The sequence below is a fragment of the Myodes glareolus genome, chromosome 3 (assembly GCF_982192425.1).
Source record: "Myodes glareolus chromosome 3, mMyoGla1.1, whole genome shotgun sequence".
Lineage (NCBI taxonomy): Eukaryota > Metazoa > Chordata > Mammalia > Rodentia > Cricetidae > Myodes > Myodes glareolus.
In genome coordinates, this window is record NC_142028.1 from 110,240,509 (window position 1) to 110,267,058 (window position 26,550).

The window sequence follows — 26,550 nt, forward strand, 5'->3', positions numbered from 1 at the left end:
ATGTATTTACTTCTAGGATGCTTTGCAATCCAAACACCCATTGACAGTGTAGTTAAAGGCCTTGCCGAGAGATCATAGCCTTGATTTTAGGTTTGTTGCCTCCAGTAGCATACTCATGATTTAAATGACCAAGTCTTCTCACGCTTTCGTTGTCCTCTTTGATAGATAAGAATACTGAAGATCATTCTTAATATTACCTCTATCCCTAAAGTCCCTTGATTTTCAAAAAAAAGCACTTGTACATGTACAAGTACATGGCCATTGCAGAGTTTGCGAAGAAAAGGGAAGGGTTCTCCCCTTGCTCCATAAGCCATCAGAATGAACTGCCATTGATTCTTGAAGATATTATTAAGAGAAAATTAATAACATAGATAACGATTTTCTGAGGACGGTCATGCATAGAGATGTGAAAAAGTGAACGTGCGACATGGATTCAGCCCATCCATTGATGCCGCAGCCAACCCATTGATCCTGCTGCAGGACACAGACAGCAACCTATACTAAAGAAATAAGTGAGAGACGAAGGCAGCATGTGCGGAGAACAGGAGACAACGCTGTGTCACTGAGCAAAGAACTCATATGGCGGGGACATCGTTTGAGTTGAGCCTAAGGAAAATAACCACTTGCCCAGAAATACAACGATCCTTTTGTGCTTAAAGCTGACAACCCACCTGGCAGAGCTAAAATGTACAGTGTGGTCAGGGGGAGTGTTAAAGCCGGAGGTGGGGCCGTGCCCACAGCTTATTTACATGGAGAAATTCCTTGCATTTTCCTGCGTAGTTCTTGATTAGAGATTTGACTCTGCTGTGCGGCAAGCTGCTGAGTGAACTCCCTCGGAAAGCCTGTTTCACTGTGCAGGGCTTTATGAGCATCTCAAGCCCCATTCATTCTCGTGGGCAAAAATGCACCAATAACAATAGCAAAGGACATTAGAGAAAACTGATTTGGTCGTGTAAGGCAGGGATGTAACGACTTCTGCTTAAATTGACAAGGGCCCAGCTTAATCAGGTCTCTGTGGAAGGACGGCTGACTCTTCAAGTGCTGTTTTCCAAACTGCACGTAATTACCTCATTCTCCTGAGTTCAAAGTGACAGGTCCACTCCAGAGGGACTGGGATGGGAATAAAAGAAGGTTTAATTTGCACATGAGAAGAAGCAGCAGGCGGCTTCCCATTTCTCCTGCAGAATTAGCAGGCTGCATCCCATTTCTCAGTTGGGGTTTGAAAACCAGGGCAAAGCACTTTTGGGGGCTGACACTGAAGGGCCTAGCCCACTGACACCAAATTCTTATTCTGATCTCCATTTCCTCCCCATGCACTCAACTTTGCTGTTCCTAAATTCTCATAGAAAATATGTTCTTCCTCTTGGAGCATTCTCCCTTTGTGTGTGTGTGTGAGGGGGGCATTCTTAAGTTTCTCCAGTTTATGTCTTTAAAGGAAAGACACCAAAACACAAAGGATATGGTGACATGACTTCAAATGCAGTGAAGCTCACTGTTCCTGATCTCAATTCCACATACATTTTGTTTTAATTGAAATTTTGAAAACTGTTCTTTGTTGAACATGGCTGAGCATGCCTCTCATCCCACCTGTTTAGTAGGCTGAGGTTAGAGATGCTGATTTGAGGACTGCCTGGATCCTACAGGAAGATCCAGTTTCAAACAAGAAGGTAAAAATAAGATTTCCTTGGGGTTGGACAGGTGGCTCAGCGATTAAGAGCACTTGACTGTTCTTCCAGAGGTCTTGAGTTCAATTCCCAACAACTACATGGTGGCTCACAACCATTTAAAGTGGGATCAGATTTCTTCTTTTGGTGTGCATAAGTAGAGAGCTGTCACATGCGCAAAATAAATGAATAAGTAAATCTTTAAAAAAAAAAGATTTCCTCTTTAAGTAGCATCCTCATACCTGTCTAATGAGGTGGACACAGACAACCTTTTTTAAATGATCGGACGTGAATTTAGGAAGAGTTTCTTTGGTGCTCCTCTTGGAGCCACAGGGGCACAGAGTGCTCTGTAAACTCGGGGACAGTTCATTCACCAGTCCCTACCCGCATGATTCTCAATATTCTCAACCACATTTGAAGTCCTGGCCTGACGTGAGGCTCCCTCCAGGAGCCCAGCTGCTGGAGCTCGAGGAGTCATTCAAGTTTTAGGATGAATGGGCCTACGGGGACGGCTATGTAATAATTATAATTAAAAGACACATTTTCGACTTAAGCAACTCACCAGAAAAATAGTTTAGTACTAAATATAAGAATTATGATCTTTATCAAGCTGTAAAAGCTCTAAAGTTTTTCTGCTGTTTTATGCCTTAGAAGTCGCAATTAACATTATGCCTAGAAATTATCTAAAATAAAAGATTTTAATTTTTGTTTGAACTTGACAAGAGAGATAGCTACCGACATTATTTAACTGTGGAAATTACTAAAACATCAAATACTCCAATGATTTACTAAGGCATGGTTTCCACATTTTTAGGAATGTACACAACCACTTCCTCAAAATCTAAACTCAGTATTGCCAAACTCTTATGAGTTTTCAAATGGAGATGAGCTAAAACAAACCTCAGACAGCTTGGTATCATATTAAAACAAACAAGCCTAGTTTTGACTTCAAAGGACAGGTTATAATAGCATTCTTCCATTAGTAGGTTTTGCACTTCTCTCTGCTGGACAAGTTACTTAACACTTTTTCTACCTCAGCTCTCTAACCCACGTAATGACGGTACAGTGTCATGAGATGTTGAATGCAGCCTTTGCTCAATGGAGTTTAGATAACTTTGTTGCTTTTGAAATTGCAGCTATATGGGACCAATACATCCACAGATTTAATGTACCCAAGGACTACAGTCAATAATACAATATGGCATACTAGAAATTTGCCAAGAGAGAAGTTTCAGATGATCTTGCTACAAAAATTTCTCAAAAGTTAGCATTTGAGATGTGTTAATATGCTTGACTTTGTCGTGGCTTAACTATGTAAGTACAGCATCCTGGTCACCTTAAATGTAAACAATAAAAATTATTATGGCATAAAATATTAAAATGTTTGCCACGTTCAAGGAAGATAGAATGTATGTTTATATTTATTTAAAGACCGACTTTGTGTAGACTGCGCTGGCCTTCTGCTGCACCTGGCATGAAAATGAATACACCGAATTTTGTCTCTGGTAAAAATTTGGTTATTCAGTTGATCAAGAGTCTTATTTAAAACTTGACTTTTGCATAGTAAATGTAGCCAATCAACTGTGCATCAACACACCTTTAATCCCAGCACTTGGCAGGTAGAGGCAGGGGGATCTCTGGAGTTTGAGGCCAGCCTGGTCTACATATCGAGATCAGGTCAGTTAGGCTACATTGTGTGACCCAGTCTCAAAAAAAAAAAAAAAAAACAAGAGAGAGAGAGAGAGAGAGAGAGAGAGAGAAGAAACAAAAAAAGAGGGGAGAAAGGAAAGGAGGGAGAGAGAAAGGAGGAGAGAAAAAATATGCCTAATCCTTAAATGACTATAGTTTTCATTTATAACATCTATATCTAAACATCTGGTACCAGTGACACTATATTGCTCTGAAGATTTACATGTCTGAACTGGGTTGATAAATTCCTAAGTGTTTCAATGAAATAATGAAAAGATGGCCTACAGCTAGGCTTAGAAATTGTAGATTAATGATACTAAATAAAAGAAAGCATAGTTAATGGTGGAGTTGGTCTACTGTATTTTATGAAACATGTACAAACTCAGGACTGATGATACACTGGCAAGGGAGCTTAAGTTTCTCCAATATATTTTGATGATATGTTAATTGTATAAAGACAATAACTTCTTCAAATAAACACCTCTAGAGACTGGACACAGAACATTCCTGCACAACTCTACTCTGTGATATATTATGCCATGCTTGCTTTAAAGGAAATTCAACAAATAACAAGCAGGAATCAATCCTCCCATTTTAATGACGCAGAAGGGGAATAACAAAGGCTTTACAATTACTGACTCCACGAAGGTGGCTGAGAATACAAATACACTTCTGCTTTCTATTCTGAGCCTCTAATATTGCTAATTTCTGACAATTGCCGCTGCCAGATTAAATGCCTCACAAAGAGCTGTTCTAGCACTACAAAGTAGCATCCATTCAACGTTAATTCATCGCCTCCAGTTCTGCAGGCCCGCAGATGACGATGATAAAAGCAGATGTCTGACATATGGCAACAGATGGGTCAACACGTTTTAAAGAGCTGCTGGGAATAGCATGATTCACTTTTCTCAATTCATATAGAAAATAGGTGAAAAGAATGGAGCAGAAGCAATCCATGCAAGGCAGGCTGAATGGGCTCCTAATTTTCCCACAGTTTTTATGTGCCCTACAAAAATATGGGACCCACAGTTTGCAAGGGCGTTTCATGTCACCGTGTTGGTCTTATCCGGTAGAAAATTCATAAGCAAATATCAGAGAATGGTAGATAGGAACTTGCTACACCTCTGCAGAATATGTCAGTTGATGGAAAGAATTATTAGAGCAGATGGTACATGATATATTCATCAAGACATGTCCAGACCTCAGCTCCTAATTCCAAGTACACAATTCTTGCTCATGTGATTTCCTAGTCTAGTGGGGCCTGAAATTTTTCATTTGCAATGTTATACTTTTACATGCCCTTTATTATAAGGCAGACACAGGAAAAATTATTTTGTAAAACTCTGACTCAACCTAGATACTGCAGAGATACCTTCAGATAGAAGTCTGCCCACAGAAGTAACAGTACATCGCTGCTCTGGAAAAAGGGAAATTCCACCATCACTTGGAAGTGCTTCCCCAGTAAATAACATGAAAACAAAAGGTGCTCACACCGTGAGAAATTGAATGACTGAGTTTTGTTACGTAGCATTCTTCATCACATCGTAAGTCATAATGTCAAATTATAAGCTTTCTCTTGGGTATAAATAGAAGAAGAAGAGGAGGAGATGGGGGAGGAGGAGGGGGGAAGGAGGCGGAGGAAGAAGAGGAAGAGGAAGAGGAAGAGGAAGAGGAAGAGGAAGAAGAAGAAGAAGAAGAAGAAGAAGAAGAAGAAGAAGAAGAAGAAGAAGAAGAAGAAGAAGAAGAAGAAGAGGAAGAGGAAGAAAAAGTTGTCGCTTTGTTAGGGTGTCAATCAAATAAAAACTTTTACACAAAATCCTTATAGAATTTCCTAAATCAAACCAAAACTGCCATGCTTTCTTTACATTTGACACAGGAACGAAAAGGCTAAGTCCAACAACAGAAGCTCATCTTTCATACAGCTGCTCACGGGAACATGAGCTGCTTTTATGGCAATTAAGATCTTGGCGGGCACAGCTCTGAAAAATCTAATCTGTATTGTATCTAGACTCCCCTGACATCAGTCAAACAACCTGGTTCTGTGACCAATGTCTCGCCTGCTTCCGGAAGATGATTACAAACGGAACGCAGAACTTGTCTCGGTTTTGCTTGCGCTGCTTCGATAGAGCGAGCAGACTGTGATGGCGTTTTCTTCAGTACCAGCAGGCTCGGCTGGGCTGATTCGCAGTTATCAGAGTCCACTGCGAGAAAAGCAGGGTAAAGGGGCACCTGCCGTGATAGGCTGAGTTCTGCGCAGATATAGTTCCGCTCAGTACAGTCCCGCTGACGGCGGGAGTAGCGGGAGTTCTGCCAGCCATACCCTGCGGAAGCAGAAGAGCGGTGTGCTGTTTTCCTGTTGGTTTTGTTTTATAATCTCACAGAGAAAGTTTTAATTTTTACTTTTCAAGGTTGCTTTCATACTGCCTGGCATATATCCCAATAACAATAAGCAAGAGTGTAGACAAAAACAAGTGGTCTTTAAGCAGCTTCAGTGTCGTAACCACAGCTACTACATCAGTGAATTTCCTTTCACCTAATCTTAATAAAATCACTAGATGGTAGAAGTCATTCTCTTATGAATCAGTGGGAATGAGACTCAGGCCTTATTCCCGGTCACTCTGAGCCTTAACTTGCTGCTCTGTTCCCATGAAAGATCTCTAAAAACAGTACACACATGCGCTTTTACAGAAGAGAAGCAATGTGACAAGAGAAAAATGCCATAAAGAATTTAAAATCAGTCAGGTGATTGCGGTGACTGTGCGGGAACACACCTTTAATCCCAACACTTGGGGAGGCAGGGGCCAGCCTGGTCTACAGAGCGACTTTCAGGACAGCCAAGGCTGTTACATGGAGAAGCCCTATCTTAAAACAAAACAAAACATAAAGAATTTGAAAATCATGTAAAAACAGTGACATTTATTCCTTGAGTTGGAATTATTTGAACATAACATGAAATTTAGAAAGTATTCATCAAAATTAAAACCTAAGAAACAAGTTAAATATTCAGTATTATAGGAATGTACACACAAAAGACCATTTTCGAGTAATACAAATGATGGTTAAGAGAGTCACAAAATTAAAAAAAAAAAAGACAGTAATGTACCCAAATAAAAGGAAAATGCCACTAACAAAATGATGTAGTCTGGGCAGTAGCAGCATCTTTTTGTTTCAGCTGTTCATGGAGAATCATGGATCTATGTCATTAGGATGATGGAAACATTTAATTTTTCTCTGGAAAACTTAAATATGGTAACCCGGGCAACTTTAATTTATTGAGATCATATTATGAAACCACAAAACCATTCTAACAGTGGGGTTACAGTAAGAAGAAAACAAATAATTTTGAAATATTTGCATCACATTAAATTTTAATAGTCATATTTTGTTTCTAGTCTTGTTCCAAAAATATGCTGTCGTGTTTTACTTTACTGCACATTTTATTTCTCAGTAATCAACCATGTTTTCTTGTTATGGCTAGGTCAAAGGTATATCTTTTAAAGATACTAGAGACAAAACACATGGAAACTGTTTTTCTCTGAAAAAAAGAAACATAAGAAAATGAACAAGCATGCAAAAATACCCCTACCTGCACTGAATAAGTCCCCTAAAATAGCAATTATAATTGGTCCTTAATGACTATCCAGCCATACTCCAACTTCTTAGTTTGCCATTCTCTCATTTAACATTATTCTACCTTTTTATTTATATCATTTTCACTAACTTTTTTATTGAGGGGGGCATGTTTCGAGACAGTTTCTCTGTTTAGATTCTGTCCTGGAACTCACTCTGTAGACGAGGCTGACCTTGAACTCACAGAGACCTGCCTGCCTCTGCCTCCTGTGCTGGAATAAAGGCGTGCGTCACTACCGCCAGGCAAGATTTATTTATTTATTATGTATACTGTGTTCTGCCTGCATGTATGCCTGCAGGTCAGAAGAGGTTATCATATCTCACTATAGATAGTTGTAAGCCACAATGTGGGACCTGGGGAATGAATTTGGGACCTCTGGAAGAGCAGCCAGTGCTCTTAACTGCTGAACCATTTCTCCAGCCCCTTTACTTACTCTTAACACAGCCATCTGTCTATCTTGGTCACTAAGGTTTCACAATTAATTCATGCTTCTTACTGATGTGGGATTTACCTCTGTATGCTGTGATTACCATTGATGAATAAAGAAACTGCTTCGGGCCTGTGATAGGGCAGAACTTATATAGGTGGGGAAAACTAAACGGAATGTTGGGAGGATGAAGGCGGAGTGGGAGGGACGCCATGGATCCGCTGCTGGAGATGGATATGCTGAAACTTTGCTGTTAGGCCATAACCTCGTGGTGATATACAGATTAATAGAAATGAGTTAAATTAATATGTAAGAGTTAACCAATAAAAAGCTAGAGCAAATGGGCCAAGCAGTGATTTAATTAATCCAGTTTCTGTGTGATTATTTTGGTTCTCAGCAGCCTCCCCCAACATCTTACTGCCTCCAGTTTGCTCAAGCAATCACACCTCTGAATCAGCTGTTATCCTCCAATCTTCCTTAGAGGAGGAATCTTCCAAGTTAACTATTTTCCTGTTAATCTATTCCTAATTCTGAATTCTTATACTCTGTTCAATTCTAAAGCTGAATAAATTAGACATAGTTCAAGCTATGAGGAAAATTTGAAATGTATGCCCTGGCAATGCTGAAGCATGCATGGTTCTGTTGCAGCCCATAGGTTCTGTTGAACCTGTCCATATTGGGTTTCACCATCTAAGTTGATGAGGACAACTGACCAGGTCTCTCCCTTAAAATCTCATTACAGACGATTGTGAGTCACCAAGTGGTTGCTGGGAATTGAACTTTGGACCTTTGGAAGAGCAAACAGTGCTCATAACCACTGAGCTATCCCTCCAGGCCCTAGCTATGAAAAAAATGACATATATTGAGAATCTAAAAAAGAACCAAAAATCAAAACCAATACTAAGTAAAATGTAAATAATTGTTTGACCCTCAGGATAATAAATCAGAATTAACTACATATAACATGGGAAGGGAGGGAAGAGCCAGGCAAAGGGAACCACAGAGGACAAGAGGTTAGAACACTGGAAGTGTCTGAGGAAGGGAAATGGGGCTCCAGTTGAGAATTAAGATACAAGTGTATAGCTCCTGAACCCAGAAAAGGAAAAATAATTTTCTTTATAAAAATATAGCTTTATTATAAATTATGAGAGCTTTAAGTTTCGACAAGAATTTTTAATACCATAGAAATTAAATTGTTTAATAGTAACCCCATGCCTTATTACCTGGTTCGCTTGTAAACTACCTGAACCCCATGTGCCCAGTGTTAGCTGTATCCCTTATGGGGCTTATCACAGGAATTGATAATGCAATACCTAAGAATACGTGTTGTGCTTACTTCATGCCTTCTACTGAAGCATTTCCTGAGGTGAAGATTTAACTGACGCTGTTAAATGCTGTGCTTGTGAGTTTCATCTGATCCAACAAGAAGCAAGGGCTTGGAAATAAAAGTTGCTTTATCTTTACTGCAACACAACCAAGTCAGTGATTCAAAAAAAAAAAAAAATGTAACACTACATTCCTCTGTAAGAATTGGGTGAAATCCAAATGGAATCCATTTGTCTCGAGACTGAATGCAAACAAACATGACCCAACACTTCATGTGGTAAGACTGCAGCACATTCCCAGGGGTGAGGCTGGACTTTTGGAATCAGAGTGTAAATGGAAATGCATTTCCTCTATTTATATTGGCCAAGTCCTGACACCTGGAACAACCAGTTCTGGAAGCGGGGAAGCCGGCCTGTGTTTATCAGTGTGAATGTTCTCCATCTCTGCATCTTCATTTCCAACTCGGCAATGTGAGCACTTGCTATTGCTCCTAAGAGAGTTAACTAACCGCGCATGACTGTGTCTAAGAGTTTACAGAGCAGGCAATAACCCCTTGGCCCACCAACCACTTCATTACGGGTGCCAATGAAGATGATGGCGCAGTCTGACCGCCGTACTCAGAACTCATATACGAACCTAAATCAATGCAGACATCTGAGAAAACAGCTCCACCTTGTTCCAAGCACAACAACGGAGAATGGAGAGTTCAATTCCCTTTCCTATGAATCACTATGATACATATAGGTTGATATGGCGGTGGCTTATAATCAAGCAAGTTCCTTCTTTGGTTTGTATACATCCCTCTCCGGAACTTGCCTAGTAAAAACAGCTCACAGACCACTAATTTTGTTTAAACATAAAGTAATGATGCTTTATCTTTTATTCAAACTATGGTTACTGGATACCTTCTGTAGAATAGAATCTTCCCATTAGCCTTTCAAAGTTTCTCATGGATCAAGTGATTGAGTAGAGAGATGCCTTTCTGAAACAGAACTGGCATAAACCAAGCAAGAAGAGAAGTTTGAGGCATGCTGTTCTGAGGTCTTTCTGATGCTTTAGTTAGACCAACCTGTATCTTCTAACTTAGTAGTTCTCAACCTTCCTAAAGCTTGACCCTTTAATACAGTCCCTCATGTTGTGGTGACCCCCAACCATAAAACTGTTTTTATTGCCACTTCATAACTGTAATTTTGCTGCTGTTATGAATCATAATGTAAACACTTGATATGTTTGCAACCAATGTGGGGTTGAAGGTTGATGGAACACTGATCTCTGGTAGGCTTCTGTGAGACAGCTCCTAGCAGTGTTCTGTCACACAAACTTTTAAGGACAAATCTTGAGTTCAACATATGCAAGAGAGAAAAGAAGACTGCCCCACCATGCCCCTGAATGCCTGCGTTGGGAAGTACTCACTAAGTTACTGAGAATCATAGATGCACAGCAATATCATACTTGTAGTCTTCAGATAATTAAGAATGTTTGCGTGTGTGTGTGTGTGTGTGTGTGTGTGTGTGTGTGTGTGTGTGATATAAAGAACGCGGGAGAAGGAAGAGAATGAGATGGATAAATAGAAGGTTTAATGGTAAGCACAGTGCATTGGTTTCAGCCCAGTTTTTCACAACTCTTATGAAAAGACTAAAATATTACAAAACAAATCATTTTTAGATGCCTGCCACATATTTAGAATTTTTCCTGTAGAGGATCTGAGTTAGGAAGACTGGTTAAAGGCAGGAAAATTCCATGCAGTGGTACTTCTCAAAAGGCAGAGACTGAGGCCTTTGGGAAAGGCAGTGCTCAGGCAACTGTGTACAGAGCAGAATATCCAGAAGGGAATATATAGTAACTGCTGTAGTTACAACACCAGATTGTGTGATGACCACTTTAGATCTTTCTAACTAATATTTGAAGCTAATAATAGCTTCAAATGAAGACACACACACACACACAAATATATGGATTCATCAAAACTCCTACAATATTATGATCCTATAGAGAAATCCGGTGTCCCTGTTTCTCTTCACTCATCTTACGATGAGAACCTCGCTTATTGGACGATCACTACAATGTTTCTAACTGTTTTAAACACCTCAGATACAGTATGCTCCAGCCACTGTGCCCTCCTAATGTCCTAGGGGTACAACTGTCTCTGCAATACAATTTTATAGTCACATTGTAGTGACAGAGGACTAAAGCACAGGATCGAATTCTCATCCGTGGGTCATGTATAATCCTAAAAAGGAAACTTTTATTATTTCTAATCCTCTAGTCTTGACAAAGACTATTTTTCTCTCTAAAGGCCTTTATTTAAACATTTTTGGTGGGCTTTTTCCTCAACTACTCTAGCCAGCAGCATTTGGGCTATCATGAGCCCTGAGTAGAGTGTTTGCAATAGCCTCAGAGTATTTACTAATCCCATTATTATCTAAGTGGGATGGACCAAATACTGGGCACATCTATTTTATTTACATTTTTTGACTTTTGCTTTGCTTACATGTGTTTGTAACTGTCCCTAGTTCTTCTCTCTTGAAGGAAAAAAGTATTTAATTTTGGTTTTTTTTTTAATTTCATAGGAGCCTGCAGTTGAGAGACTTTGGATATTTTAAAAAGATTGAACTTTAAAAAAAGAAGTTTGAATTGTTTAAAGATTATGGTATTTTGAAGTTATACTATGGTTTATATTGTGGTGTCAACATCATATCTTGGGAATAAACAAACAAGAATTATGATTTAATAGAGATGTGTTTATGTGCCAGGCTGGCAAGGGCTCGATTGTGTTGGTTGTTTGCTTGTTATCAACTTTACACAAGCTGGACTCGTCTAGGAAAAGGGGATTTCAATTGAGCAGTTACCTCCCCATCAGCTTGGCCTATAAATCTGAGGGCAATTTCTTGATTAAGGGTTGATGTGAGAGGGCCCAGCTCACTGTGGGTGGTTCCAGACCCGGGTAGGTAGGTCTGGATTACATAAAATAGAGCAAGTAATGCTTCTCCGTGGCCTCTGATTCAGTTCCTGACCTTGAGTTCCTGTCCTAACTTATCTTCATGATGGACTAGAAGCTGTGAGAAGAAACAATGCCTTTCCTCACTAAGTTGCTTTTGATCATGGTGTCTTTTTCATACGAAAGTAAGTAAGCTAATACAATGAATATTCATTCTATTGGTTCTGTACCTCTAGAAAACCTTAACTGGAAACACAGTCGGCTACCACACAGAGAGGACCAAAAGGTAAGTGACTAGCCACCCTGCAGAACACAACACTATCTAGGCCCTTTATATGGGGCAAAACCCTGGGTCCCTCCCCAACCTGTCTCTGCTTCTCTAGCCAACCAACAGGTGAATTTCATGAAGACAGGCTGCTCTGACACCCCATCCTACACATTAGATGCTGAAAGTTACAAGTCCCACTCCACCACAACCCTTCTACCCCTACCCCACCCACACCCTGCAAGCTCAGTAAAACTCTGAAACACAGTCTGCTACTACACAAAGAGGACCAAGGGAGGAACTCTGAAGCACAAGCTGTGACTGCACAGAGTGGACCAAGGGAGTAAACCAGAGAACAGGCCAAGAGAGACCTCAGTGGCTCCCTGACACACAGATCATGACAGTACAGAGCAGACCAAGAACAGTTCCAAAAGACATAGGCAGTCATTGCAAGGATTGGACCAAGAGGCAAAGACATTGCCAGCCTCAATTGGAAAAGATGGTTAGCTGCCAATGCAAGAATTAATTCAACAACTTAAAAACCAACATGGTAGCACCAGAACCCAGTGGTCAGACAACAGGAAGAACTGATCATTTTAACCCAGAAGACACAGAAGAAAATAATTTTAAATGTAACTCTATGAAGATGGTGGAGACCTTTAAAGAAGAAATAAAAAATTCCCTTAAAGAAATGGATGAAAAGACAAACAAAAAATTGGAATAAATTAATAAATATCTCAAATAAACCCAAGAAATACAAGAAAAAGCAATCAAACAGGTGAAGCAAACAGTTCAATACTTGAGGACTGAAATAGAGGCAATAAGGAAAACACAAACCAAGGGGATTCTGGAAATGAAAAACCTGGGCAAAGGAATGGGAACTGCAGAGGCAAGCATAACCAATAGAATACAAGAGATGGAAGAGAGAATCTTAGAGATTGAAAATACTGTAGAGGAAATAGATTCATTGGTCAGAGAAAACATTAAATCCAAGAAATTCTTAACACAAAACATCCAGGAAATCTGGGACACCATGAAAAGACCAAACCTAAGAATAGTAGGAATAGAAAAAGGAGAACTCCAGCTCAAAGGCACAGAAAACATATTCAACAAAATCATAGAAGAAAACTTTCCCAACCTAAAGAAGGACATCCCTATGAAGGTACAAGAAGCTTACAGAACACCAAATAGATCAGATCAAAAAAAAAAGTCCCTTGCCATATAATAATCAAAACATACAGAATTAAAAAAAAAGAATAGAAAGGGCTACAAAGGAAAAAGGCCAAGTGACATATAAAGGCAGACCTATCAGAATTATACTCGTCTTCTCAATAGAAATCTGAAAGCCAGAAAGTCCTGGGCAGATGTGCTGCAGATACTAAGAGAACACGGATGTAAGTTCAGACTATACCCAGCCAATCTTACAATCACCATCCAAGGAGAAAACAAGACATTCTATGACAAAGCCAGACTTAAATAATACCTATCCACAAATCCAGACTTACTGAAAGTACTACAAGAAAAACTCCAGACCAAGGAAGCTAACTGCACCCACAAAAACTCAGGCAACAAATAAGCTCATACCAGCAAAACCCAAAAAAGAGAAACACACATATACCACCACCGAAAAGTAACAGAAATTAACAATCACTGGTCATTAATATCTCTTCATAGCAATTGACTCAATTCACTTATAAAAAGACACAGGCTAAGAGAATGGGTATGAAAGGAGGATCCAGGATTGTGCTGTATACAAGAAACACACCTCAACCTCAAAGACAGACGTTACCTCAAAATAAAGGGCTAGGAAAAGATTTTCCAATCAAATGGACCTAAGAAATTCCTCATCCAAACTAATCAAAAGGCAGAGAGAGAACATCCAAATTAATAAAATGAGAAATGAAAAGGGGGACAAAAACAACTGACACTGAGAAAATCAAGAGAATCATTATGTAATACTACAAAAACCTGTGCTCTTTGAAATTGGAAAATAAAAACAATGGACAATTTTCTGGATAGGTACCACATACCAAAATTAAATCAAGATCAGGTGAACAATTTAAGTAGACCTATAAACTGCAAGGAAATAGAGGCAGTTATCAAAAGTGTCCAAAAAAAAAAGCCCAGGAACAGATGGTTTCAGCACAGAATTCTACCAGAACGTTAAAGAAGAGCTAATACCTATACTCCTCAAAGTGTTCCACATAATAGAAACAGAAGGAACATTGTCAAACTCTTTTTTATGAGCCTACAGTTACCCTGATATGGAAACCACACAAAGGCTCAAACAAGAAAGAGAATTACAGACCAATCTTACTCATGAACATTAATGCAAAAATACTCAATAAAATACTGGCAAACTGAATCCAAGAACAGATCAAAGCAAAAGAAAACATCCACTATGATCAAGTTGGTTTCATCCCAGAGATCCAGGGATAGTTCAACATATGAAAATCTATCACTGTAATCCATCATATAAGTAAACTGAAAGGAAAAAAACATGATCATCTCATTAGATGCTGAAAAAGCATTCAACAAAATCCAACACCCTTTCATGATAAAGGTCTTGGAGAGATCAGGGATACAAGAACATATCTAAACATACTTAATGCAATATACAGCAAGCTGACAGCCAACATCAAATTAAATGGAGAGAAACTCATAGCAATCCCACTAAAAACAGGGACAAGACAAGGCTGCCCACTCTCTCCATATCTATTCAACATAGTTCTTTAAGTTCTGGCTAAAGCAATAAGACAACAAAAGGAGATCAAGGGGATTCAATAGGAAAGGAAGAAGTCACACTTTCGCTATTTGCAAATGATATGATAGTATACATAGTGATCCCAAAAACTTTACCAGGGAACTCCTACAGCTGATAAATACCTATAGTGATGTGGTAGGAAACAAGACCAACGGACAAAAAAATTTAGTAGCCCTCCTATATACAAATGACAAAGATGCTGAGAAAGAAATCAGAAAAACTATCACCCTTCACAACAGTCACAAATAACATAAAATACCTTGGAGTAACACTAACCAAAGAAGTGAAAGACTTGTTTGACAAGAACTTTAAGTTGTAATAGGAGGAGTGGGCTGCTTGTTGTCCCCGCCTCCCAGATAGCTTACACCCTACTGCTTGTAGACCTTTTGAGAACCTATTCTCTTTGAATGGATACCTTGCTTAGCCTAGATAGTAGGGAGGGCCTTGGACTTTTCCCAAAGCAATGCACCTTACCTTCTCTGAGGAGTGGACGGGAGGTGAGGTGTGGAATTAAGTGGAAGGAATGGGAGGAGGGAAAGGAGTGGGAACTGGGATTCGTATGTAAAAGGAAAAAAAGATAGTTTGTTTTCTTTTAAAAAAATAAAAGAAATTAAAAAAGAAAGAAAACATTAACTAACATAGTATGTATATATAATCAATTTCTCTAGTCCATAAATAAACATATAAAATATTAATAAGCTCAAATGTCAACAATACTTACTATATTAATAATAGCCCAAATCTTCTATTTTATGCTCAAATATAACCTACTTGCCACTACTGATTTAGGTTGTTCAATTCTCTTTTCCAATGTACATGTTTGAATGAGGGTATAAATGTTCTGTGTGTTTGTATATAGGCATGCATGTGAAAGAAAACCAACCCCTGTCATCCTAGAGAATGCCATATGCTTCCTGTAACACAGTGCTTCTCAGTGTCCAGGAAATAATGAAGTGAGCTGGACTGGCTAGCCAAGGAGTCCCAGGGAACTCCCTGAGTGTTTCTTTGCAGCTCTGGGATGACAATCATGCACCATCATGCCAGGCACTTTCATGCGCGTTCGTGGGATTGAACTCAGGTCATCATGTTCATCTGGCAAGCACTTAACAGACTGAGCTATCTCTGAGTTTTGTTGGGCTTTTAGTAAGGAGACACAGTGATAAACATTCATATGAACTGTATTTTTTGCACAAATTTATGATTTCTTTCAGATAAATTTCTGCAGCACTGGTATCGATGCCAGAATTAATAGGTTACGGAGGAAGTACCTTTGTTTTTTTACAACAACATCAACTTCATCAAGGAACTTTCAGCACACAGCCCACAGCAAAACATCAGTGACCATTTCTCCCAGTGTACATTGGCACCTCTTCTCGTTGCAAACAAGCACCAAAGTGTATTGCTATTAGTCTCTAATGCCACAACATAATCACAACACCTTAAGTATGCTTTGGAATAACATGAATGGTAATAGATGATAGATAGATGACACATAGATAGATGCATAGACAGAGACAGACAGACAGATAGATGGCTAACATATATAAATAAAAGAATGATAGAAGATTATTTATTGGCTTAACCTAGAAAGATAGCTGCATCTGAGCTGCTAAGAGTCATGAATATAATTGGGCATGCCTTTAACCCCAGTTTTTCTGGAGGCAGAGTCAGGCGAATCTCTGTGAGTTCAAGGCCAGTTTGGTCTATATAGACAGTTACACACCAGCTAGGGTTGCACAGTAAGACTCTGATGGGAAACAAAACAAAACAAAACAAGGAAACCTCTACACACTGGTACTCCTGGTATCAAAACTTGCTGTAGATTTGTCTAGTTTGTGTTCATGCATTTATCCTCTCTCTCTCTCTCTCTCTCTCTCTCTCTCTCTCTCTCTCTCTCTCTCTCTCTCTGTCTCTGTGTGTGTGTGTGTGTGTCTGTGTGTGTGTGTGTGTGTGTCTGTGTCTGTGTGCAAGACAGAGATCAATGTTCAATGTTGGGTGATTTTCTCTATTGTTTTCTTCCTTATTTGCAGGACAGGGTCCTGCGCAGTGCCTGGAGCTCACCAACTTAACTAGACTATGGGGTCAGCAAGCTGTATGGATCCTCCTCTGTCTGCCCCACCCCCCAGTATTGGGGTTACAAGTTTTCTTGCTGAAACTCTAAACTCGGGTCCTCAGGCTTTCTCAGAAAGCACTTTAATGTACCACCTTCCCAACCCCTACCTGTGTTTGAAATCCCCTTCTGAAACCTACCAAGGCTCGGCCGAACTGGAGGGCTACTATGTGAACAGCAAAAATCTGGGACTGAAAGAAAAAACAAGGTTCTGGGAAACAGTCCAGCCATTATGAGCAGTTTTTGCTCTTGCAGAGATTTGGTTTCCGTCACCTACATGATGGCTCACAACTCTCTGTAACTCCAGTTCCAGTGGGTCCAGGAGACCCAGTACCTCTAACTGACAATGACAGTTGTTCAGGGGTTCGAAAGACTTTCTCCATTAATCCCAGTTCCGTAGCTGTGTCTGAAAAACTCAAGTCTCAATTCAGGAAAATATCTTTTAAATGTGACTCTCTTCAATGACAGACAGGAGGTATATTTTTATATCCGCAAAGGATGATTGTTATGGGTTTAAAGTTCCCACACAATTGTTAGTATCTGTAAAACAAAGCAGCATGCTTCTATTTTGCAACCTGACTGGAAGAAAATTCTTTTCTTCCAGAAAACGTTCTTAGGATAGGTGTGGTGGTGCATTACTTTAACTTGAGCACTTGAGAGGCACAGTTAGTTGACTCTGGGAGTTTCAAACCAGTCACGTTCACACGGAAAGACACTGTCCCAAGAAAAGAAAAAGAAAGAAAGAAAGAAAGAAAGAAAGAAAGAAAGAAAGAAAGAAAGAAAGAGACAGAGAGAGAAGAAGAAAAGATGGACGGAAAGAAGGAAGGAAGAAAGGAAGGAAGAGGAAGGTTATTTGGCCAGCAAGATGGCTTAGCAGCTTTGATAACCTGAGTAAAATCCTCAGGACCTACGTACATGATAGAAAATTGATTCCTACAAGTTGTCCTCTGCTTTCTCTCTCTCTCTCTCTCTCTCTCTCTTCCTCTTCCCCTTTCTCCCTCGCTCTAACACACAAAACACATACACACACTACATGTAATTTTAAAAAAATTGAAAAAATGCTCTTTATATGTGTGCCAATAATTCCAAAGCGCATTCTTGGGTATGGGGTGGGACAGTAGTTTGTGGATATCTGAGATATCTGATAGATTTCAAGTTATGGATTTACCTTCTATGAGCTTCTAGCAAAATGACAGAGAAGCAGCTGGCTTCACTAGAGAAATAAAAGGACATTACTGCTCCTAGGTATGGTGGGAGAGAAAGTTTACTGCAGATAAAAGGGAGAGCCTAGCCAGAGGCAGAGACATCTGGGAGTGTCCAGAGTGAATGTGACCCTGAGTCATGTGAGGAGAGGTGGGGAGAGGAGAGCCAGATCAAGAGCCCAGCAGGTTGATGGGTAGGTGATAGATCAAGTAAACAGGATGATTGGATTACACAGGAAAAGGCAACTGCGGAAAGCCAGCCCCAGTCCCTGGACTGGAGAAGGTTAGGATGGGGTGATGGGTATTCCAGACATACCCTGTTACACATAGGGACTGAGGGGTACAGGGAGAACCTGGAGACCTAGTCCGCTCTGATATGGTAAATTGACACCTGAGCCATTCGTCCCAGGTTTGATACTAAGGAGAAGCTACTGTCTCTATCCCTAGGTTAAACCCTTAATTTGCATGGTTGCCAGGGTCACCCAGGGCTCCTTCTCCTGCCTCACCACAACCAGCTCCCCCACTCTTCACTGTGGCACCTGGCACTTGCTGACACATTGGTTTGTGATCTTTTTCAGGTCAAATTATCTTCCCATTTTATCTTTCCAACCATCTTGAGAACTCATTAAGGAAAATGCCTTCCATTTCCCAGCTTCTACCTAGAGGGGTCTAAGTGATAAAAATCTCTTTGCCTGCCCTGACAGGTGCCCAAAGTAAGTGTGACATTAATTTAGTGAAATTAAAATCTGTTTCTTATGGAATTTTAAAGTCTTTTCTTTTGTTTCTTAAGTTACAAAAGCAAAAAAAAAAACCATTTAAAATGACAAGGGCATAGTAAAAACAGGAAAAAAAGTAGCCATTAAAGTTGAGTATAAATCTGTTTTCAAGATTTTTCAAACATTTTAAATTATGTTCTAGAACCATTTATGAACTTTTCTTTCAAAAAATACTTCTAGGTTTATTAATTTTATTTTATGTGTTTGAATACTTTGCCTGCATGTATGTATGTGAGTGCTAGGAATCCAAACTCAGTCCTCTGCAGAAGCAGCAAGTGCTCTTCACTTCTGAGGCAATTCTTGAGCCTCATTTTTTTTTCCCATATGTATACTTGGGTCTAGTCCGTGGAATGGCTCCAAAAACTTTATTGAAACAAAAGTTGACAATCAGTTGCTGTATGTGACTGTGTTATAGTAAGAAAGTTTAAGGCACTATTTTCAGATTTCTATACTCAGAGATATTGAAATTTCCAAACTCTGGCCCCAAATATGGGAATCAGGACATGGTATTCTCACATCAGGTTTCACATGCCACCACCCTACCTGAAGACTGCAGTGTCCCCATGTCGGACAGCCCTGACTGGGATCCAGATTGTCACTACCGGTCAGTGCATGTCCTAGCCCACAAAATACTTTGCTTTTCCAACTAATGATAGTCTATAAAGGTAAGGTCGGGAATATACATTAGATCCCTTGGGACTAATATTTCCTGCACTTTGCAGATAGCCACCATTGTGTTCTGCATTTCAAACTTATTACAGAGTAAATCAATGAAAATAGTTTCTGAAATATTCAACAATTTTTAGAGTAACTCATAAAGAAAGAGTATGGCATACACTAGATTACTAAACACTGAAAATAATTGATAGGCATTACTTATACTTACCCGAAGAAGGTTTAAGATAATTTGGGATTATAAAATGTAGTCATATTCAATAACCAATGAAGTCCTTATCTTAAAAAAAATTTTCAAGATGAATCTTTGTATATACTGTGGAAAGAAAGCTCCGAAGAAACAATGTTGAAGCAAAGAGAGTCTCTCAAAACTTACTTTAAAAACAAGCAGACAGACAGACAAAAGCAAAACCTTTTTCTGTATATGTGTATGATGTATAGGGGGGTGGCATATACCACTCTGTGTGTGTGTGAGTGTGTGTGTGTGTGTGTGTGTGGTATGTATAGGTCAGAAGACAGCTGCTAGAGATAGCCAGCTCCTTCCACATGTGGGTTCCAAACTTGAACTCAGGAGAAAATGCCTTTAAATATTGAGCCATCTCAATGACCCCAAGAAGGAGTTTTTAAGGTTGTCATTTTGTTCTAGATCCCTACGGTCAAAGACAGGAGTGACACAGAGACATAATTATTGACTATTAAAGGAATTCATACTTGCAACAACCCCTATCACATATGCTGAAGGTTTGTTCTGTGGGTTTCAACCATTTTATGAGGTGCCGTTTTGAGATATCATACATTTATAAGAGCTAAACCATTTTTAAAAGAAATTTCTGGAATTCAGACTAGTGTGAGAAAAAACAGAGCACATAGAGTCAGGTGCCACGAGTTCGAGTCTCGGGCTAACTGCATGGCCTTAGTCTGCTTTCTCAACCTACCTCTATGCCAAGAAAAAATTATTTTTCAAACTGTGGATGAGAATACCTCCTTTATTGTAGTCTAGCCTTAGGCACAAATGATATGACATGCACTAAAATGAACTGAAAAGTAGGGAACAAATACTATTGGGTAGATTGTGTTTATACATCTTTTTATTTTGTGGTATTTTGGTTTTGTTTTGTATAACAAGGCCTCGTTGCTACCCAGTAGCTGGCCTGGACCTGACAGAGATCTGTAGAACATTATTTTGACTAGGTGGCCAAAAGAGAAAGCTCATTACATTCCTCAGCCTCCCAAGTGTTACACCATGCACAGGATTATTGGGTAGATTTTACATCAGAGGCCTCACACCTACCTCCAGCTTCATAAATTTCATGTGTAAAGCTACACTTCTTTCCTGTATTAACAAACCTCCTAATCTCAAAAATCAAAATGAAAAGTGTTCACATTGAAATTTTTGTTCCTTTCCCCAAAACATCCTGAAATTACGTACAATTGACCTATTGTATCCAATTACGCTTGCAAATGTCTTTACCAATATTTTCCTTATATGTGGCACTATTTGTATTGTTAAGAACGGTTTCAACTTTAAGGAGTTGGGCCAGAAACAGCTTTTTACCCCTCTTCAGTCTCTTTACTCACTTTTCTGCTTCACAAACTATCTCCATGACCTCTAAGAGCAGTGGCTACAGCGTTTACAGACGAGAATAAAAGGCGCTGTCCATGGAAGCATAGAAGGAGATGACAGAGGTAAAGAGATGGTTCAGAGGCATTCAATGGGAAACACGCTTATTGCATGCACAAGCATGAGGACCAGCTTCTGGGCCCACAAACGCCAGATGCATTCATGTAATGCAGCGATCAAGCTGGCTAGTTAGACTACCCAGATGTGCAAGCACTGCATCTGTATTTAAATAAGGTGGAGACCAGTTGAGGAACACATATGATGTCAGCCTAGACATGCACTTGTACACACACACACACACACACTATATATATATATATATATATATATATATATATATATATATATATATATATATACATACATACATACATACATACATACATACAAAATATACATTTACATTCAGGGGGAAAATTTTAAAGAAGAGAACAGAGATAGTTGTGGAATTATACATATATAAAGCCTTAAAGCTGGGCATGGTCGTGCATGCTTTTAATACCAGCACTTGGGAGGCGGAGGCAGGCATATCTCTGTGAGTCCAAGATATCTTGATGTCACTCTGATCTACAGAGTGAGTTCCAGGACAGCCAGAGATACACAGAGAAACCCTGTCTTGAAAAACAAAAAAACAAAACAAAAAAAACTCTTAGCTGTGGAAACCAGTTGCAAGTGTCTGCTGCACTGTGTTCTTAGGGCGCTCGTCTATTCTAATAGGAAAAGAAAATGCCTAATTCTGGGAGATCCCTAGAAAGGACTGTGCATAGACAGTTAGAATGCTTTTGAGGACAAAATGGCGAGGACAAGCACATAAATAAATAAATAAACAAACAAACAAACAATTCTGGACCATCCAATCTACAAATAATAAAATAAGACTGCCTCCGTGCTAGGCGATAGGTCTGGAAGGTTAAGTCTGTGCTGGCTGTCTACCCCCTCAACTCTGGAATGCTAGGAGGAGACAAAAGAATGCAGAACTGTATCCATCCCATCTTCACAACAAACCGCCAACTCTACGTAAGACAAGTTAGTTGCTTTGCAATTATTCCTAAGCAAGGAATTTGAATACCAACAAGAATAACATAGAGATAGAGGGGAATGATGGCCTTCTTGACAAAGACGTATACCTTCACTGCCTTCTAAATTTCTGAAACCAGTGTTTGAAAGATTTACCCAGTGGAGGTCTTGGTTAGAACACCAAGTTTATCAACAAGCATCTATCCTGACACAAATTTTTTCTCAGTCTACAGACATTGAGGCATCACAGAGAAAAGATAAAGGAGTTTCATTAATTTGCTGTTGTTGTTCACTTGCGTTTTTACAAATTAATACTAGAGTGCTGGAGAGATGGCTCCAGTTAAGAGCACTTGTGCTTCTTTCAGAGGACCCATGCTCAGTTCCCAGTACCCATATGGTGGCTCACAACCATCTGTAACTCCAGTTCTGGGGTATCAAACACCATTTTCTGGCCTTTGAGAACACCAGATATGAAAGCAGTGCATACATTCACACAGGCCAAACATTCATACACACAACAAAAGTAAATCTTTAAAAAAAAAACCTGATATGCCATGGTCAACCGAAAAAGCGAGATATAGTTGAAAGAAAGGGATTTTTATCAACTTGGAAATTTCCACTAGGAAGAATAGATGTCTTCCAGGTATTCTTGGTTGAAAACGATCAGTTTTCTTCATCCTACAGTACTCACTACTACAAATAAAAGGCAAATAAGCAGAAGAGATTAGAAAGCTCTTAGTAGACAAACTCATTGATTGAAAAAATTGTTTCTACAACTATGGACTTTATGAGGGTTTCTATACCCGTGCATGTGACACCATGGTGCTTGTGTGGAGGTCAGAGAGCAGCTTGCAGGAGCTGAGTCTCCATGTGAGTCCTGGGTAGCAAACTCAGGTCGTCAGGCTGGGGCAAGAACCTTTAAACCTTCTAAAGTCCAGTGGTTCCCAACTTTCCTAATGCTGTGACCCTCATGTTGTGATGACCTCAACCATAAAATTATTTTGCTGTCACGTCATAACTGTAATTTTGCTACCATTATAAATATGATATGTGGCCCTGAAATGGGTCGCGAGCCACATGTTGAGAACCACTGCCTAGATTAAAATGTAACCATTTGCAGTAGTGACTCTGAATTTGGTGGATGTTTGGAGTGCTTAGAGTCTAAGCAATCTCACTTTCCTTTACTTTTCTATTTTCTATTTCAGAACTTATTGCTTACAAATATATGGTAATGACTTAATAAATATTTGCAGGGATTAATATGCATAATGTGTATATGTGTATTTAGACATATTTAGTGAAATATGAACAGTAACAAAAAGAATTTTCAATGCAAAGACAGATACACATAATATATATTATATATATGTGGGAAGATACATATATTTCAATATTGGTAACATTCTCAACAGGCAAGTGATACTTAAGACATGAAGTCCTTAATTAGACAAGATTTGGAGATCTAGTGTGGGTTTTTGAAGTGAAATTCTACAGTGTTTTTGATAGGTCATGACTTCTGAAGACTGTTTTTTTTTTCCCCTTGGAATTTATTACTAGTGTCTTCTAATCACAGAAAGTGAGAATGGAAGGAAGCTTAGATGTGAACTCAGACAGAGAGATTGCTTGTATAAGAAGCCCTTCTCACCTCCTGGGGACTGAGGGCCTCTGTGGGGACCTGTCTCCCCTGCAAGGTGGCAGAAAGTGCTGTTGGTTTGTGGCCATTTTCTTTAGAAGGTTTAAAAAGAGATAATTTCCTCCAATCAGCTCACCAGACTAAGACTGGCCCAAGAACTCAAGGCCAATGAATGAATGCTTTAGTCTAAATACATCCGTAATAACAAGTCTTAGATCTACTTGACCCCTTATCCTAATCCGAGGTTAACAGAAATGGCAGAGAAAACAAGTGCTGAGGACTAGAGGAAAGGGTAAGAGGCAATCATTAGCAAATCCCTGGGCTCGGGTCACCTGCTCTCCAGGATCAAAACAGTGAAACAAGCCATTCATAGGCACATCAAGGGCAAGTAGCCATTGTTTTCTGAACCAGCTGTGGAGAATCTACTCCACAGTGGCCTTGGGACAGCTGCAGCTGCTGAGCTGCTGCAGCAAGGGGAGGGCGGAGGAACGCAAACTACCAAGGCAGGCTGCAAGGACCCCGCCGCGCCCCCTCTCGGACAACTGGGAGGCATTTCTGCGTTAAGTGCATTGGACTAAACCACCCTTGGAACCGAGGCAAAGCATAAAGAGCTCACAGTAGGCCCAGACCCGCGCAGCAATTGCGGGCCTTCGGTAGGCTGGTGCGGGATGATCTGCTGCCAGCTGCACGGTGGTGCGCAGTGAGGGACACTATTAGAAAGTGGGGCCGACTGAGCTTCAAGAGCACCCGGTGACCGAGCAAAGTCCTCAGGGTTCAAGCTTAGCTGTAGTCTAGTCCAGAGGCGAGTTCCCGCTCTCCTCCCGGCCTCTCCCCTGCTCAGGCACCCCGGTCCCCAGGTCACAGCTGACGCATCACACTCACCATCTCCTGCCTGAGGACGTGCAGTTTGGTCTCCAGCCTTTCCAGGGCGCTGGGGTGGCCGCGTCGTGGAGAGCCAGAGGCAGGGGAGGATGAAGAGGAGGAGGACACAGAGGGCGCGAAGCTGCTGCAGCTGCTGCTGCTACTGCAGCTCCCGCCAACCCCGCTGGGGTCCGCAGCCCCTTCTCGGGGCGCCGGCTCCTCCCCGCGCAGCGAGCGCGCTAGGCTCTCGGGCACTTTGCGCCCCAGCTTCAGCTCAATGTCTCTGAGGTCTGGCAGCGGGCCGTCTTCCATGATTCTTTAAGAGGGGCGACACTGACAGTAAAGGCAGAGGGCGCAAGGAGGCGGCGGCCTGGCGGACTCCGAAGCTCAGCAGCCGGTTCTCCGGGCCGGGCCTGGGTCCCCGCGGGCGCCCGTGCGCTCCATGCCGCGGGCGCAGTCGGCAGATCTGCACCCGGCCGCAGTTCCAGGCTCTGCCGTTCCGTAGCTAGCAAGATTAGCCAGACCGCTTCATTCCTTCCTCTCTGACCACTCCACCTCCAAGTTGAGTTAATTGATACTGCAGAGAGGGGCAAAAGCTAGTGCGTTATACCAAAAGACAGAAGAGAGCAACGGAACCTGCTCGAGGGGAGAGAATTCCCATTTCAAACTGTCCATTCACATCTCTGCGCCGTTCACAGTGCCCATCTGGTATTACACCACACAGAATAACGATGTGGCCACACTCCCGGGTCGTTTCATTTTCCAGCCATATGTCTCCAAGGATCGTCAGAAAAAAAACAAAAATCTCTAGTCAATGAAAGAAGTGGGTTCGTCGTGTTTCTGTTCGGTATGGATGCATTTAAAATAGAAATGGTTAGCTTAGCTGGGGTTTAAGGGCTCTCTGGCTGCGGCAGCAGTGTCCTTTCCATTTAGGCTGTCTCATCCAAGTCATTGTGTTCCTCTGAGCCTCGGAAACTTTAAACTCGGCTGGCAGGTGGACCAAACCAGGGCCAACCCTTGTACCGTATATCACAGACAAGAAGAGCAACTAAATCTTCCCAATCCTGAACTGACTTTTGAGTCCTACTTCTGCTGAGCATACCCATATTAGGTTACTAAGTTAAGAGTTGTCCCGCTGACAACTACGGCCTGTTAAACCTATTTTTAAAATTAGAGGTAGAAAAATGGCTATATTTTATGTTGTTTTCTGTCCCTCAGTCTTCCTAACAGCGAATGTGAAGAGTTAATCAATCAATAGTTCAATAAAAATGTGCAATAAAATATAATCGCCCTAGCAATAGTCCAGTATACTACCGCACGCCAAAATGAAAATTGGAATTGCCTGGATATATGTACATATATGAACACTGAGGTAGCAGCAGAATCTCAAACAGAGAAGTTGCTGGATCCTTTCTCCTTAATTGTGGAAGAAAAACACTGAGAATAACTACTGAAATCATTCTTGTCTTCCTTGAGAATTTACCTTTGTTTTTCTTCTATTTAGGAAAACACAAAACTTTGTAAACCTTTGATCTGCAATACTTCTACGGAGTAAATTATTATAAAGTCCATAGGTTATAAGATTGCTTGAGCATTGTATTTGTGTCAATGAGAGCTGAGAATACCATTTTCAATCCATTAAACTATAATTTTTTGCTTCTGTTTCAAAGTTGATCTTTTTTTTCTGGAACAACTAGAAAGTTGTGTCCTTGGTTCTTCTGCCCCCCCCCCCCCCCGCCCGTTCAGCTTTTGCTTAGAAAAAAAAACATAGATAAATGAGTTCAGAGTTTGTTTATGTCGTTTTCTCATCTAAGAAACCTTAAAAGGAGAGAAAACATAGACCTTCTAAATGAAATATCTCACGTCAGGGAGAATGCTGCTGAAATTGTCTTGTCAGCAAGCCAGAACTTTGCATGTGTTAACTCTTCTTGAAAAAAATAAAGTCATAAGA

The 26,550-nt window shown here is 40.4% G+C and overlaps 1 protein-coding gene across 1 annotated transcript in view; it reads right to left on the minus strand.

Moving 5' to 3' along the window:
• The window catches only part of Lurap1l (leucine rich adaptor protein 1 like), a 43,361-nt gene extending 17,784 nt beyond the window's left edge, over positions 1-25,577 (minus strand). Inside the window, exon 1 of the mRNA XM_048452982.3 lies at positions 24,621-25,577. Coding sequence (XP_048308939.1) covers positions 24,621-24,911 — 291 coding nt within the window. The 5' untranslated portion in view covers positions 24,912-25,577. The remainder of the gene's footprint in view (positions 1-24,620) is intronic.
• Positions 25,578-26,550: the final 973 nt, after the last annotated feature.